Below are 17,056 nucleotides of genomic sequence, written 5' to 3' on the forward strand. Positions count from 1 at the left end.
GAGAGAGAGAGAGAGAGAGTGAGAGAGAGAGAGAGACAAAGCAGAGAGACATAGAGAAGGTTTAGAGAGGGACAAAACAGAGACTGAGAGACAAAGCAGAGAGACAAAGAGAGGTTTAAGAGAGAGAGACAAAGCAGAAACAGAGAGAAAGTTGAGAGAGAGACAAGGCAGAGAGACGGATAGAGGGTTGAGAGATTGTCAAAGCAGAGAGACAAAGCAGAGACAGTGAGGGTTGAGAGACAAAGCAGAGAGACAGAAAGAAGGTTGAGAGAGAGACAGAGAGAGGGTTGAGAGAGAGACAGAGAGAGGGTTGAGAGAGAGACAGAGAGCAGGTTGAGAGAGAGACAGAGAGCGGGTTGAGAGAGAGACAGAGAGAGGGTTGAGAGAGAGAGAGAGAGAGAGAGAGAGAGAGAGAGAGACAAAGCAGAGAGACAGAGAGAGGGTTTAGAGAGGGACAAAACAGAGATGGAGAGACAAAGCAGAGAGACAGAGAGAGGGTTAAGAGAGAGAGACAAAGCAGAAACAGAGAGAAAGTTGAGAGAGAGACAAAGTAGAGAGACAGAGAGAGAGTTGTGAGAGAGCCAAAGCAGAGAGACAGTGATAGGGTTGAGAGAGAGACAAAGCAGAAAGACAAAGCAGAGAGGCAGAGAGAGGGTTGAGAGAGAGACAAAGCGAAACAGAGAGAAGGTTTGAGAGAGAGACAAGGCAGAGAGAATGAGAGAGGGTGGAGAGAGAGACAAAGCAGAGAGAAAGAGAGAGGGTTGAGATAGAGACAAAGCAGAGACAGAGAGAAGGGTTGAGAGAGAGACAAGGCAGAGAGAAAGAGAGAGGTTTGAGAGAGAGACAAAGCAGAGAGACAGAGAGAGAGTTGAGAGAGAGAGACAAAGCAGAGACAGAGAGAGGGTTGAGAGAGAGACAATGCAGAGAGACAGTGAGAGAGTTGAGAGAGAGACAAAGCAGAGAGACAAATCAGAGAAGCAGAGAGATGGTTAAGACAGAGACAAAGCAAAGATACAGAGAGACGGTTGAGAGAGAGACAAATCAGAGAGACAGAAAGAGGCTTGAGAGATTGACAAAGCAGACAGACAGCGAGAGGTTTGAGAGATAGAAAGTTGAGAGACAGAGAGAGAGTTGCGACAGACAAAGCAGAGTGACAGAGAGAGGGTTGCGAGAGAGACAAAGCAGAGAGACGGATAGAGTGCTGATAGAGAGACAAAGCAGAGAGACGCATAGTGTGTTGAGAGAGAGACAAAGCAGAGTCGGAGAGAGGGTTTAGAGAGGGACAAAACAGAGAGACAAAGCAGAGAGACAGAGAGAGGGTTTAGAGAAAGAGACAAAGCAGAGGGACAGAGTGAGGATTTAGAGAGATTGTTGATCTTGTTGGTATTCGTTGTAAATACTTTGGGTCGCAATCCTTATAGGGTTGCTCTTTTAAGGGTGGGAGTGTTACTAATACAGGTATCCTCTGTGTATTTCTCTCCTTCTCCCCTACTCACAGGTGGCAATCATCATTCCCTAACCAGTCGCCAATCAGTCGCTAATCTGAAGACACACCTGCTCCTTTTCCCTTACCCAATCACATCCCCTTTCCCTTGGTTTAAAAGTATCCCAATCAGTTCTCTCTGCAGGTCTCTCTTTTGTTTTTACACCTACATGTCAAAGCAGAAACAGAGAGAAGGTTTGAGAGAAAGACAAGGCAGAGAGACGGATAGAGGGTTGAGAGAGAGAGACAAAGAAGAAACAGAGAGAGGGTGGAGAGAGAGACAAAGCAGAGAGACGGATAGAGTGTTGAGAGAGACAAAGTAGAGAGTAAGAGAGTAGGTTGAGAGAGAGAGAAAGCAGAGAGACAGAGAGAGAGTTGAGAGAGAGATAAAGCAGAGAGACAGAGAGAGAGTTGAGAGAGAGACAAAGTAGAGACAGAGAGAGGGTTTCGAGGGGGGCAAAACAGAGAGACGGAGAGAGGGTTGAGATAGAGACGAAGCAGAGAGACAGAGAGAGGGTTGAGAGAGAGATAAAGCAGAAATGGAGAGAAGGTTGCGAGAAAGACAAAGCAGAGAGAGGGAGAGAGGCTTGAGAGTGAGTCAAAGCATGAGAGAAAGAGAGAGGTTTGAGAGAGAGACAACGCAGATACAGAAAGAGGCTTGAGAGATTGAAAAAGCAGAGAGACAGAGAGAGGGTTAAGAGATAGAGACAAAGCAGAGAAACAGAAAGAGCCTTAAGAGATTGAAAAAGCAGAGATACAGAGAGAGGTTTGAGAGTAGACAAAGCAGAGAGACAGAGAGAGGTTTGAGAGAGAGTCAAAGCAGAGAGACAGAGAGAGGCTTGAGATAGAGACAACACAGAGAGATAGAGGGAGTGTTGAAAGGGACAAAGCACTGAGACAAAGCAGAGGCAGATAGATGGTTAAGAGAGAGATAAAGCAGAGAGACAGAGAGAGAGTTTAGAGAGAGAGACAAAGCACAGACAGAGAAGGTTTCGAGGGGGGCAAAACAGAGAGACGGAGAGAGAGTTGAGAAAGAGACAAAGTAGAGACAGAGAGAGAGTTGAGAGAGAGACAAAGCAGAGAGACATAGAGAGAGATGTGAGAGAGAGACAAAGCAGAGAGACAGAGATAGGGTTGAGAGAGAGATAAAGCAGAAACGGAGAGAAGGTTGTGAGAAAGACAAAGCAGAGAGAGGGAGAGAGGATTGAGAAAGAGACAAAGCAGAGAGACAGAGAGCGGTTTGAGAGAGAGACAAAGCAGAGACAGAAAGAGGCTTGAGAGATTGAAAAAGCAGAGAGACAGAGAGAGGGTTAAGAGATAGAGGGACAAAGCAGAGAGACGGAGAGAGGGTTGAGAGAGAGACAAAGCAGAGAGACAGAGGGAGGGTTGAGAGAGAGACAAAGCAGAGAGACAGAGAGAAGTTTGAGAGAGAGACAAAGCAGAGACAGAGAGTGAGGGTTGAGAGAGAGTCAAAGCAGAGAGACAGAGAGAAGGTTTAGAGAGAGAGACAAAGGAGAGAGATAGAGCGAGGGTTGAGAGAGAGACAAAGCAGAGAGACAGAGAGAGGGTTTAGAGAGAGAGACAACACAGAGAGATAGAGGGAGGTTGAGAGAGAGACAAAGCAGTGAGACAAGGCAGAGGCAGAGAGAGTTGAGATTGAGAGACAAAGCAGAGACAGAGAGGGTTTCGAGGGGGGCAAAACAGAGAGACAGAGAGAGGGTTGACAGAGAGACAAAGCACAGAGACAGAGAGAGAGTTGAGAGAGAAAGCTGAGAGACAGAGAGAGAGTTGAGAGAGAAAGCTGAGAGACAGAGATAGGGTTGAGAGAGAGATGAAGCAGAAACGGAGAGAAGGTTGCGAGAAAGACAAAGCAGAGAGACAGAGAGAAGGTTGAGAGATTGACAAAGCAGAGACACAGAGAAGGTTGAGAGATTGAAAATGCAGAGAGACAGAGAGAGGGTTAGGAGAGGGAGACAAAGCAGAGAGACAGAAAGAGCCTAAAGAGATTGAAAAAGCAGAGCGACAAAGAGAGGTTTGAGAGAGAGACAAAGCAGAGAGAAAGAGAGAAGGTTTAGAGAGAGACAACAGAAAGATAGAGGGAGGGTTGAGAGAGAGACAAAGCAGAGAGATGGATAGAGGGTTGAGAGGGAGACAAAGCATAAACAGAGAGAAGATTGAGAGAGAGTCAATGCAGAGAGACAGAGAGAAGTTTGAGAGATTGACAAAGCAGAGAGACAAAGCAGAGAGACAGAAAGAATGTTGAGAGATTGAAACAGCAGAGAGACAGAAAGAGGTTTGAGAGAGAGACAAAGCAGAGACACAGAGAGAGAGGGTTGAGAGAGAGTCAAAGCAGAGAGACGGAGAGAAGGTTTAGAGAGAGAGACAAAGGAGAGAGATAGAGTGAGGGTTGAGAGAGAGACAAAGCAGAGACAGAAAGAATGTTGAGAGATTGAAACAGCAGAGAGACAGAAAGAGGTTTGAGAGAGAGACAAAGCAGAGACAGAGAGAGAGGGTTGAGAGAGAGTCAAAGCAGAGAGACAGAGAGAAGGTTTAGAGAGAGAGACAAAGCAGAGGCAGAGAGATGGTTAAGAGAGAGATAAAGCAGAGAGACAGAGAGAGACTTGAGATTGAGAGACAAAGCAGAGACAGAGAGAGGGTTTTGAGGGGGGCAAAACAGAGAGACGGAGAGAGGGTTGACAGAGAGACAAAGCACAGAGCCAGAGAGAGAGTTGAGAGAGAGACAAAACAGAGAGACAGAGAGAGAGATGAGATAGTGACAAAGCAGAGACAGAGAGAGTGTTGAGAGAGAGATAAAGCAGAAATGGGGAGAAGGTTGCGAGAAAGGCAAAACAGAGAGACAGAGAGAAGGTTGAGAGATTGAAAATGCAGAGAGACAGAAAGAGGTTTGAGAGAGAGACAAAGCAGAGAGACAGAGAGAGATTTGAGAGAGAGACAAAGCAGAGAGACAGAGGGTGACGCGGAGACTAATTTCTCCTCCTTCTTGCTGCCCACACTGTCGTGGAGATGAAATTAATGTGCAGAACATGGAATATCCCCGCGGCGCTCTAGTGATGATAATGGTGATGATGGCGATGATGATGCTGGTGATGATGATGAGGATGATGGTGATGGTTCACACAGAGACGGACTGCCACAGAGCAAGACCATGTCCTCACAGAGAGGTCACTCTCACTGTCGCCTCCACAAAGGGGTTTGATCACAAGAGAGAGACATGGGTAAGAGAGCGAGAGAGAGAGAGAGAGAGAGAGAGAGAGAGAGAGAGAGAGAGAGAGAGAGAGAGAGAGAGAGAGGAAACTGAAATGCTCATTGATCCATTACAGGCTGTCTGAAAAAGCCAAGGGCTCCACTCCATCGTGCCCACAATGCATATCTTTCTCCCACAGCCTCAGATGCTGTATTGCTCTCATGGCTGTGCCTGGCCCTCCATGGTGTAATGAATGGGACACATAATCACAGGATGCTAGGCCAGACTGCATTATTCTGTGATCAGCAAAGCAGCAATGCCTAAATCAAGTGGCATAGAAAGGCATCTGACACCTAGCCTTGTGGATGAGGGCTCTGACTCATTGCTGACTGGATCAGACAAGGGCCCACTTTTCACTTGAACTGACTCAGGGTGACAGTAGGGAAGAGATAATATCCTTATTGTATAGGAGATATAATACACGTGTAGTCTGATAGATTGAAATAGCATTAAAGAAAGCATGAAAGATAGGGAAAAGAAATAGACAAAGGGATAGGGTTGGAGAGAGCTAGAGAGTGAGAGAAAGAAGGGCAGAGAGACAGAGAGAGAGAAGGGAAGAGAGGTGCAGAGAGAGAGAGAGAGAGAGAGGGAGAAAATAAATAGTAGAGAGAGAGGTGTGGTAGAGAGAGAAGGTGTGGTAGAGAGAGAAGGTGTGGCTGACAGAGAGAGAGAGAGAGGCGTGGAGAGAGAGAGAGGCGTGGAATAGAGAGAAAGAGATAGAGAGGTGTGGTAGGGAGCGAGATAGAGAGGTGTGGTAGGGAGCGAGAGAGAGAGAGGTGTGGTAGGGAGCGAGAGAGGTGCGGTAGAGAGAGAGAAGGTGTGGTATAGAGAGAGCGAGAGAGAAAGAGAGAGAGGTGCGGTAGAGAGAGAGATAGAGAGGTGTGATAGAGAGAGAGAGGTGCGGTAGAGAGAGATAGAGAGGTGTGGTAGAGAGAGAGAGGTGCGGTAGAGAGAGAGAGAGGTGCGGTAGAGGGAGATAGAGAGGTGTGGTAGAGAGAGAGAGGTGCGGTAGAGAGAGAGATAGAGAGGTGTGGTAGCGAGAGAGAAGGTGTGGTTAACAGAGAGAGAGGTGTGGTAGAGAGAGAGATAGAGAGGTGTGGTAGAGAGAGAGAGAGGTGCGGTAGAGAGAGCGATAGAGAGGTGTGGTAGCGAGAGAGAAGGTGTGGTTAACAGAGAGAGAGAGAGGTATTGTAGAGAGAGAGATAGAGAGGTGTGGTAGAGAGAGAGAGAGGTGCGGTAGAGAGAGCGATAGAGAGGTGTGGTAGAGAGAGAGATAGAGAGGTGTGATAGAGAGAGAGAGAGGTGCGGTAGAGAGAGAGATAGAGAGGTGTGATAGAGAGAGAGAGGTACGGTAGAGAGAGATAGAGAGGTGTGGTAGAAAGAGAGAGGTGCGGTAGAGAGAGAGATAGAGAGGTGTGGTAGAAAGAGAGAGGTACGGTAGAGAGAGAGATAGAGAGGTGTGGTAGCGAGAGAGAAGGTGTGGTTAACAGAGAGAGAGAGGTGTGGTAGAGAGAGATAGAGAGGTGTGGTAGAGAGAGAGAGAGGTGCGGTAGAGAGAGCGATAGAGAGGTGTGGTAGCGAGAGAGAAGGTGTGGTTAACAGAGAGAGAGAGAGGTGTTGTAGAGAGAGAGATAGAGAGGTGTGGTAGAGAGAGAGAGAGGTGCAGTAGAGAGAGCGATAGAGAGGTGTGGTAGAGAGAGAGATAGAGAGGTGTGATAGAGAGAGAGAGTGGTGCGGTAGAGAGAGAGATAGAGAGGTGTGGTAGAGAGAGAGAGAGGTACGGTAGAGAGAGAGATAGAGAGGTGTGGAAGCGAGAGAGAAGGTGTGGTTAACAGAGAGAGAGCGTGACAGACAGCAACGCAGCGCCCGAGACCTGCTGGGGAGTGTGGGTGAGGATGAGTCTGGGCTGTAGCCCTCCCTACCTGGGAGAGGAGGTCCTGGGGTTTGCCTCCCAGGCCGTGGGGCATCTCCCTGCAGCGCGTGGACAGGTTGAGGATGGCCGTGGCGGCCATGTGAGCAGCCTCCGTGTCCTGTGTGTAGTCGAAGCTGCTCTTACTGCAGGTGCTGCTGGCGCTGCTGCCGCCCCCTCCTCCTCCCCCTCCGCAGCTTAGACTGCTGCTGCTGGGAGCGTATCTGCTCGTCGTGCTGCTGGGAGCGTATCTGCTCGTCGTGCTGCTGGGAGCGTATCTGCTCGTCGTGCTGCTGGGAGCGTAGCTGCTAGTCGTGCTGCTGGCTGGGCTCTTACAGTAGTGCTTGGCTGCAGGGAGGGAGTACAGTGGACAGTTCATACACATACATACTTAACACAACATACGGAACACAACATAAAGAACACAACATACGGAACACCACATACTTAACACAACATACGGAACACAACATACGGAACACAACATAAAGAACACAACATACGGAACACAACATACGGAACACCACATACTTAACACAACATACGGAACACAACATAAAGAACACAACATACGGAACACAACATACGGAACACAACATACGGAACACAACATACGGAACACCACATACGGAACACAACATACGGAACACCACATACGGAACACAACATACAGAACACAACATACTTAGCACAACATACGGAACACAACATAAAGAACACAACATACGGAACACAACATACGGAACACAACATACGGAACACAACATACGGAACACCACATACGGAACACAACATACGGAACACAACATACGGAACACAACATAAGGAACACAACATACGGAACACAACATACGGAACACCACATACTTAACACAACATACGGAACACAACATAAAGAACACAACATACGGAACACAACATACGGAACACAACATACGGAACACAACATACGGAACACCACATACGGAACACAACATACGGAACACAACATACGGAACACAACATACGGAACACAACATACGGAACACAACATACGGAACACCACATACGGAACACAACATACGGAACACAACATACGGAACACAACATACGGAACACAACATACGGAACACCACATACGGAACACAACATACGGAACACCACATACGGAACACAACATACGGAACACAACATACGGAACACCACATGAAGGACAATACATTATACATGTACAGACACTCATATAGAACAAGTATACAGAACACTCATACAGAACATGTATACAGAACACACATACAGAACACACATACAGAACATGTATACAGTAACAGACAATAATGATACCGAAGCAGAAGGCCAGATTTTACACCCAAAAAAGAACAATATGAAATATTGAAATGGAGATGTATAGAAAGACATGACATATACATTTAGAGGATAGAGAGATAAATAGACAGATAGACAGATAGATAGATAGATAGATAGATGATAGATAGATAGATAGATAGATAGATAGATAGATAGATAGATAGATAGATAGATAGATAGATAGATAGATAGATAGATAGATAGATAGATAATTACTAACACCTACAGGGAAGTCTTTCAATGGAAGGTTTGCTCCATGGTGAATGCTGTGTGAGAGCAAATGATTGTGCTCTTGGTTGGAGAAAGAGGAGAGGGCGACAGAGATGGAGAGCACGAGGAGAGAGCTAGAGGGAGAGAGAGAGAGCGCAAGCAAGAGGGATGGGAGTGGTGTGAATATGGTCTTGGCAGTAAGGGCTTGCAGGCAGCAGAGTGTGTGAGCGAGCGGGGAATGCAGAAGCCCTGAACGCATCCACATTACAGGGAGCTGAGACAAAAACCTTCCGACCAGCAGGTCCAAAATGAATCAAAGAAATGGGTTGTGTTCTATGTTCATCTCCAATCCAGATTGGGGTTGTTCTCTCTAATTGTGAACTATGCAAAATCAAATTGATGGAAGTAAAAACATTGGTTTTAGGCATGCATATGTATTTCAATAGTTACGTTGTATATGTGTGGAGTAGAGCTTCTGTTCAGTCTATCACTTGTTCAACATATTTACATTGTCAAAACACAGATCTAGAATCTGGGAATAATGTGTGTGTGTGTGCGTTCGTGTGTGTGTGCGTTCGTGTGTGTGTGCGTTCGTGTGTGTGTGCGTTCGTGTGTGTGTGCGTGCATCAGAGTGCACAAGCAGTCGTTTCCTACCATCATATCCCTTGGGTGAGGTGTCTGTGTCCCGTCCGTGGGCCTTGGGGGCCAGGCCTGTCTTCCCCCTGCTGTAGACGTGGTGCTGGCTGTCGTAGCCTTGGCCGTAGTCGAAGCTGGTCTTGGAGTACTTCTCCAGCTCCTTGGCCAGGTTGGAGCGCGGCGTGCTGGTGGACACGTTATTTTTGTAACCGTACTGTGGGATCTCCAGCTGTTTCACAAAGCACATTGGCCTGGAAGATAACCATGGACAGGGGGGGGCGTGTTTGTGTACACGCGGTGAGAGCGGTCTGACTGTCTGACTGCATGGTGTACGTCCTCACTGAACCACTAGGGGGACTTCATTTGTAAGAGCATGAATCATAAGCGCTGCTACGGTAGGCATTCTATTGTTCTTTCTACATCTATATGAAGTAGGATTTGAAAGCAGAGAGAGTGATGGAGGTCAGAGGTTACATTCACGGCTACAGGAATGCACTGGGATGAGCGGGGAGGCTGGGGGAGTGGTGGTCATGTGATGAGGGTGTGAGTGAGTACCTCAGCACACGATCTGAAGCCTGGCTGGACTTGGGGCCCCCGTCACATGGGATGTGCTTTTCCTGGACTTTAACCATCTTCTCTGCAGCGGCGATGGGGCACCCCGAGAGACTGCAACAGCATTCACACAATGGAGTGAGGCCTAATTAGCCAGAACACACTCACACACACATGCACACACACACGCTCATGTGCGCGCGTACACACACACACACACACACACACACACACACACACACACACACACACACACACACACACGCGTGCCTACAGTCTGCCTCTCCGATAACAGACACATCCTATCAATCAACTAAATTTCGCTTTGATTTAAACAGAATTGCACATTTTAAGCTATAAAATGGAGCCCCACGTATGAATTATGTATTTCCTATGGCCTAGTTCTTTATTGCAAAGCCGGAGCTTTGCAGATACATATTATTGGCTGCCTGGGCATGAGGGGCTGCTGAGCTTCAGAGAGATCCCCTCAGCTAGATACTGCAGTCCTTTCAGAGGCATTCTGGGTAGGCTCAGTGGGGAGAACTGATTAACCACCATGCCAGCTACTGTACTCCCTTCTCTCCTCCTCACCTCCTCTACATGCCTTCCCCTGTCGTCCTCTCCTCCTCTCCCTCTCTCTCCTCTCGTCCTCTCCTCCTCTACACGCTTTCCACTCTCCTTCTCTACTCCTCTCCTCTCCACACCTCTCCCCTCTCCTCCTCACGTCCTCTACCCCTTCTCCTCCTCTCCGCACCTTCCCCTCTTCCCTCTCCTCCTATAACCCCTTTCTGCCTCTACCTCCTCTGCCCTCTCCTCCTCCTCCTCTACCCCCTTTGCCCTCTCCTCCTCCTCTACCCCCTCTCACCTCTCCTCCTCTCTACCCCCTCTCCATCTCTCATACTCTCCCCCCTCTCCCCCTTACCTCCTCTCACCTCTACCACCTCTCCACCTCTTGCTTTCTCCTCCTCTTTTTCTCCTCATTTTATTCTCCCTTGCATTTGCACCTTATACAATGCCTCTTTATACACATACAAACCAGTCACTCTCACATACAAACCAGTCACTCTCACATACAAACCAGTCACTCTCACATACAAACCAGTCATTCTCACATACAAACCAGTCACTCTTACAGACAAACCAGTCACTCTCACATACAAACCAGTCGCTCTCACATACAAACCAGTCACTCTCACATATAAACCAGTCACTCTCACATACAAACCAGTCACTCTCATATACAAACCAGTCACTCTCACATACATACCAGTCACTCTCACATATAAACCAGTCACTCTCACATATAAACCAGTCACTCTCACAAACAAACCAGTCACTCTCACATACAAACCAGTCACTCTCACATACAAACCAGTCACTCTCACATATAAACCAGTCACTCTCACATATAAACCAGTCACTCTCACATATAAACCAGTCACTCTCACATATAAACCAGTCACTCTCACATATAAACCAGTCACTCTCACATACAAACCAGTCACTCTCACATACACACCAGTCACTCTCACATATAAACCAGTCACTCTCACATATAAACCAGTCACTCTCACATACACACCAGTCACTCTCACATACAAACCAGTCACTCTCACATACACACCAGTCACTCTCACATACAAACCAGTCACTCTCACATATAAACCAGTCACTCTCACATATAAACCAGTCACTCTCACATACACACCAGTCACTCTCACATACAAACCAGTCACTCTCACATACACACCAGTCACTCTCACATACAAACCAGTCACTCTCACATATAAACCAGTCACTCTCACATATAAACCAGTCACTCTCACATACACACCAGCACTGCTTTTGTGTGAGAGATGAATGTGGTCTCTGGGACTCTCCTAATAGTTTCATATCCATGCCATAAATAAAACATTGATACAGCCAGCCCCAGAACACACACACACTCACATACAGACACATGCGGATTTCAAAGTGGCGAGGACCGTGTGACAAACTGACAGGACTGCTGTCAGTATCATCGAGTTTCCATGACAACAGCGAGGAGGAGAGAAATGAGAGACACATGTACAGAATTCTCTCTTTTTTTCTTACGTCTTGCTATGCACTGCTCCCCAACACTACTAATGACTACACAGTGTGCGTGCCAGTCCCAAAGGACGTGTTCTATATAACATTGCCTCCAGCAACTGGGGATGGTGAGGGAGGTGTGTGTGTGTGTGTGTATCGTGTATTCATAGTGTATGCATTGTGTGTGTTATTGTCTGGGTACCTATATACAGTATGTATAGAACGTTGACTAACTAACTTGTTGGAAAGGTGACATCCTATGACGGTGCCACGTTGAAACTCACTGAGGTCTTCAGTAAGGCCGCTCTACTGCCAATGTTTGTCTATGGAGATTGCATGGCGGTGTGCTCAATTTTATACACCTGTCAGCAACGGGTGTGGCTGAAATAGCCGAATCCACTAATTTGAAGGGGTGTCCACATACTTTTGTATTTGAAGGGGTGTCCATGGTGTACAGTATATACATTAAGTATAGGTGTATGTTTGAGTGGCGCAGTATGCAGAATGTACTCATCTTAGCGTCCTCCAGGCTTTGCGCTGCTCTACTGGGAGACCGTGGCTCAGCCTCTAAACACACCTAGCTACAAACAATAGATTCCTGACCCTGAGATACACTGTTAGCCAGTGACTATGACAACCCCACATACTCCTCTTTTTTACTTTTTTTTCTCTCTCTCTCTCTCTTACATCCTGAACAAAGAGATCAGACTATAAATGTAGCTATTCCATTATTTGATTTCTTATTTTCTCTCCCAGTGCATGCCCTGCCTGGTTGCCAGCCACTCACCTGCGGTGGGAGTTCCTGTTGCTATTGACATGGCCACGCCCCGAGCAGCCAGGAGTAGGGCACTTTAGAACATTTTCATACATTGCAAGAACTTAGGACAGACAGGGAGAGGTGAGAGAGACAGCGAGGGGTTAGGAGCACCCAGAGTCAGTGGTTATTGTCCAATTATAAATGGTTAGTGAGCAGAAAAATTGTCATGCACCGTTACGGTCAACTGTCGTGTTGATGCTCATGCAAGCAGCAGAAAAATAATGGATTGAAGCAAGCAGCATTCAAAGGTAGTCGGTGTGTTGTTAGTCATTCTGAAGCATCTTGATGGACTAATCCATAAGAATTGAAAATGGTATCTAGGCAGACATTTGGTGTGATATTTAATGTTACATATGACATATTATAAACTGGGTGGTTCGAGCCCTGAATGCTGATTGGCTGACAGCCGTGGTATATCAGACCGTATATCATAGGTATGAAAAAACATTTCTGTTTACTGCTCTAATTACGTTGATAACCAGTTTATCATAGCAATAAGGCACCTCGGGGGTTTGTGGTATATGGCCGTTATTGTTGCATTGTGCGTAAGAACAGCCCTTAGCCGTGGTATATTGGCCATATACCACACCTCCTCGTGCCTTATTGCTTAAGTATATGCTTCCTTTACAGAAGCAGGAATAGAGGTACGTCTGGTAAAAATAAGTAGTTTCACAAAGAGATGTGAATGCTTTTATGTATAAAATCTATAGAGGAGACATCACTTTGCATGCAGGCATGGACATCGTTCAAGCAGGGTGAACGCAAAGAAAGAGAGAGCATCCCCGTGCTGATCGGAGGACGTCCTCACGTGTCAACCAAACAAAAACCATGGCAGGGCATTTAGTGGAAAAGAGGTACACAGAAACTCAAAAGAAAATGAGAAAGAGGTTGTTCTACATTGCACTACGGGAGGGCATCAAACAGTCTAAATGCCCCCAAGCATTGTCAGTACAGAATGTAGTGTGCAGGACTTACTTTCTGGTGGCACCCTGTCCTTGTGGGGGCAGCCTGACAGGCTCCTGTGGTGGGGGTAGAGACCCGTGACGTGGCCTGTCCCGTCGCAGCCCGGGGTTGGACACTTACTCTCCTTCTTGTCCCCCCTTGAGGAATCTACCAAGGAGAAAAAGAAGGGGTGGGGGGGGTTCAAAGTCATCTATCTAGGTGAGCGTTCGATCCTGGTTACTACAGCATGTCACCCCAACAAACGGAAATGAATGGAATGTCCCATTCCACTGTTATTTACCTTCATTTAGAGTGTCATAAATTCATATTGTATTTGAACCATATTATCCCCCCAAATTTAGAGGTGGTAGAAAGAAACACAGACTATAGTCACACCTGATTTATCAGTTTATCATGTACCCCCACATTCCCCCCATGCTCGCTGCGGAAAATCTGTGCAATTGTTCAATCCCAACATCCCAGAATGCAATTTTATATTTCATACAAAATGTACACTTGCTGTAGAGATAACACAGAATGACTAAGTCTGTGTGAAACTGGCTTATCAGCAGTTCTCCCATATGTGTATCTGGGGCCTCGCTATCGCTACCATCTCCACCAATCCTCAATGGTCCCCCAAGGACAAGGAACAATCCCAGCTATGTTGAGTATGAGCATTGTCTCTGTGTGTCATAGCTAGATTGTTTTTATTTAGAACTAGTAATGAATCACAGAGCTATCAATATCCCCGACCCCATGGCAACGTTAGAAAAATGAATTCCCCCACACAAGGCCATAGTCCCTGCCTTTAATGAAGACTTTGAATTTAAATAACTTGATGATAGATTATCTAATGCTATAATGGCCGTTTGAAAAAAATAACTAGCATGTTGCCAGATCTGTAGGGTCTTACCAAAGCCTTATATAGCTCTGGGTCTTACTCGTACAGCTGTATGGTCTTCAGACTAAAATTCTACATAATATTCCTTGAGACCTCCCCACTAGCTTCCAGTGCTAATGGAAGTTAATAACATACCATTACAGTACATATCTGTGATGACCAACAATGGGTGGTCCTTAATAATAGTAATTTTGTTATACGATTTTTGCATGATTTGACGCCTGCCATTCAACATCCTGTGGCTACTGTTGGCAAGACGTGTTGTGGAAGACGACGAGCAATGGGCAGAATAATCTGGAGAAATGACTTCAAGTGACCTTGGATTTCTACTACTTCAGTATAATAGGAACTTAAGTTTCACATATTATAAGGTTAAATAATGCCTGAACATACAGTTCAGTATGGTTTCTGAATAAAGCTGTCCTCTTCCCTTCAGATGAACGGTGATAACACCCAATATTGGCTACTGCATATATTCATCTGACGCCTCTGTCACACCCTGATCTGTTTCACCCGTCTTTGTGATGGTCTCCACCCCCCTCCAGGTGTCGCCCATCTTCCCCATTATCCCCAGTGTACTTATACCTGTGTTCTCTGTTTGTCTGTTGCCAGTTCGTCTTGTTTGTCAAGTCCAACCAGCATTTTTTGTATCAGCTCCTGCTTTTCCCCAGTCTCTCTTTTCTCGTCCTCTTTGTTTTGACCCTTGCCTATCCTGACCCTGAGCCTGCCTGCCGTCCTGTACATTTGCCCCTGTTGCTGTAATAAACATTGTTACTTCGACACGGTCTGCATCTGGGTCTTACCTTGTCCTGATACTGTATGGATCTTTAAAGTTTATGGAAGATTAATTTGATCTTCAGTTCAACCAAATCAAATAAAATGTTATTGGTCGCATACACATATCTAGCAGATGTTATTGCAAGTGTAGTGAAATTCTGGTGTGTTCCTAGCTCCAACAGTGTAGTAATATCAAACAATACCCAAAAATCTAAAAGTAAAAGATTGTAATTAAGAAATAATAGAACGAGCAATGTCAGAGTGGCATTGACTACAATACTGTAGAATACATTATATACAGTTGGAGTCGAAAGTTTACATACACCTTAGCCAAATGAATTTAAACTCAGTTTTTCACAATTCCTGACACTTAATCCAATACCTTGACTTTGTTGTCCTTAAGCCATTTTGCCACAAATTTGGAAGAATGAAGGGGGTCATTGTCCATTTGGAAGACCCATTTACGACCAAGCTTTAACTTCCTGACTGATGTCTTGAGATGTTGCTTCAATATATCCACATAATTTTCCTGCCTCATGATGCCATCTATTTTGTGAAGTACACCAGTCCCTCCTGCAGCAAAGCACCACCACAACATGATGCTGCCATCCCCGTGCTTCCCGGTTGGGATGGTGTTCTTTGGCTTGCAGGCTCCCCCTTTTTTCTCCAAACATAATGATGGTCATTATGACCAAACAATTCTATTTTTGTTTCATCAGACCAGAGGACATTTCTCCAAAAAGTACGATCTTTGTCCCCATGTGCAGTTGCAAACCGTAGTCTGGCTTTTTTATATGGCGGTTTTGGAGCAGTGGCTTCTTCCTTGCTGAGTGGCCTTTCAGGTTTGTCGATATAGGGCTCGTTTTACTGTGGATATAGATACTTTTGTACCTGTTTCCTCCAGCATCTTCACAAGGTTCTTTGTTGTTGTTCTGGGATTGATTTACACTTTTCGCACCAAAGTACGTTCATCTCTAGGAGACAGAACGTGTCTCCTTCCGGAGCGGTATTATGGCTGCATGGTCCCATGGTGTTTATACTTGCGTACTATTGTTTGTACAGATGAACGTGGTACCTTCAGGCGTTTGGAAATTGCTCCTAAGGATGAACCAGACTTGGCTGATATCTTTTGATTTTCCCATGATGTCAAGCAAAGAGTTTGAAGGTAGGCCTTGAAATACATCCACAGGTACACCTCCAATTGACTCAAATTATGTAAATTAGCCAATCAGAAGCTTCTAAAGCCATGACATAATTTTCTGCAATTTTCCAAGCTGTTTAAAAGCACAGTCATTTTAGTGTATGTAAACTTCTGACCCAGTGGAATTGTGATGCAGTGAATTATAAGTGAAATAATCTGTCAGTAAACAATTGTTGGAAAAATTACTTGTTTCATGCACAAAGTAGATGTCCTAACCGACTTGCCAAAACTATAGTTTGTTAACAAGAAATTTGTGGAGTGGTTGAAAAACGAGTTTTAGTGACTCCAACCTGAGTGTATGTAAACTTCCGACTTCAACTGTACATATGAAATGAGTAAAACAGTACGTAAACATTATTAAAGTGACTAGTGTGACCAGGGCAGATGAGTAGCTACAGTATTAAACATTCAGATCAATGTCTTTTGTGTCCTTTGGAATGTTACTCAAAACACAGCATCTCCGTCTAACGACCATGAATGCCACGTGCCACCACCACCCCTCTGATACTACCATAATGAAATGAAATGTTGAAATGTTGCTCATTCATCTGCTCTGAAGCTATCTTATGGATTAATAGCTGCATACAGAGAGATGGGATGGCTCACTCCCATGCCTGACAAGCCAAGCCTCTGATGTTAGCATGCCAGACTATTTTAACAACATAAGTTTGTAGCCGATGCTGCCACTGCAATATGCAGCATGGAGACCAGCTGGGGGAAATGTTTCTGTCCTCTCCCAGGGAGGAGCTGAACTACTGGGCAAGGGGTCAAGGGGTCAAGTAAACGTCCAATATTACTAGATCCATGGGCTAAATAAGATATCCAAGTTATTCAGCTTGATGTTACGTAATTCTGTTTCTGTGGGCCCTATTGGCATCTGTTGAAACCTATTTTCAGCAGGGGCTGACAGCCTAAGTCTTTAAGAGTTAATTTCTTATCACGTCTA

At 45.7% G+C, this 17,056-nt stretch overlaps 1 protein-coding gene across 9 annotated transcripts in view; it reads right to left on the bottom strand.

The window, feature by feature from the left end:
• Positions 1-17,056, bottom strand: part of LOC115164640 (myelin transcription factor 1-like protein) — a 187,932-nt gene that overhangs the window by 25,534 nt on the left and 145,342 nt on the right. For 8 of the 9 annotated variants that reach the window (XM_029717454.1, XM_029717612.1, XM_029717930.1 and 5 more), the window contains 5 exons: positions 13,265-13,399; positions 12,260-12,350; positions 9,406-9,516; positions 8,869-9,101; positions 6,671-7,005 (listed from right to left, as the gene is read on the bottom strand). In XM_029717454.1, coding sequence (XP_029573314.1) covers positions 6,671-7,005; positions 8,869-9,101; positions 9,406-9,516; positions 12,260-12,350; positions 13,265-13,399 — 905 coding nt within the window. The remainder of the gene's footprint in view (positions 1-6,670; positions 7,006-8,868; positions 9,102-9,405; positions 9,517-12,259; positions 12,351-13,264; positions 13,400-17,056) is intronic. The other variant, XM_029717770.1, reaches the window with a different exon arrangement.

The sequence above is a fragment of the Salmo trutta genome, chromosome 1 (assembly GCF_901001165.1).
Source record: "Salmo trutta chromosome 1, fSalTru1.1, whole genome shotgun sequence".
NCBI classification, from domain to species: Eukaryota; Metazoa; Chordata; class Actinopteri; order Salmoniformes; family Salmonidae; genus Salmo; species Salmo trutta.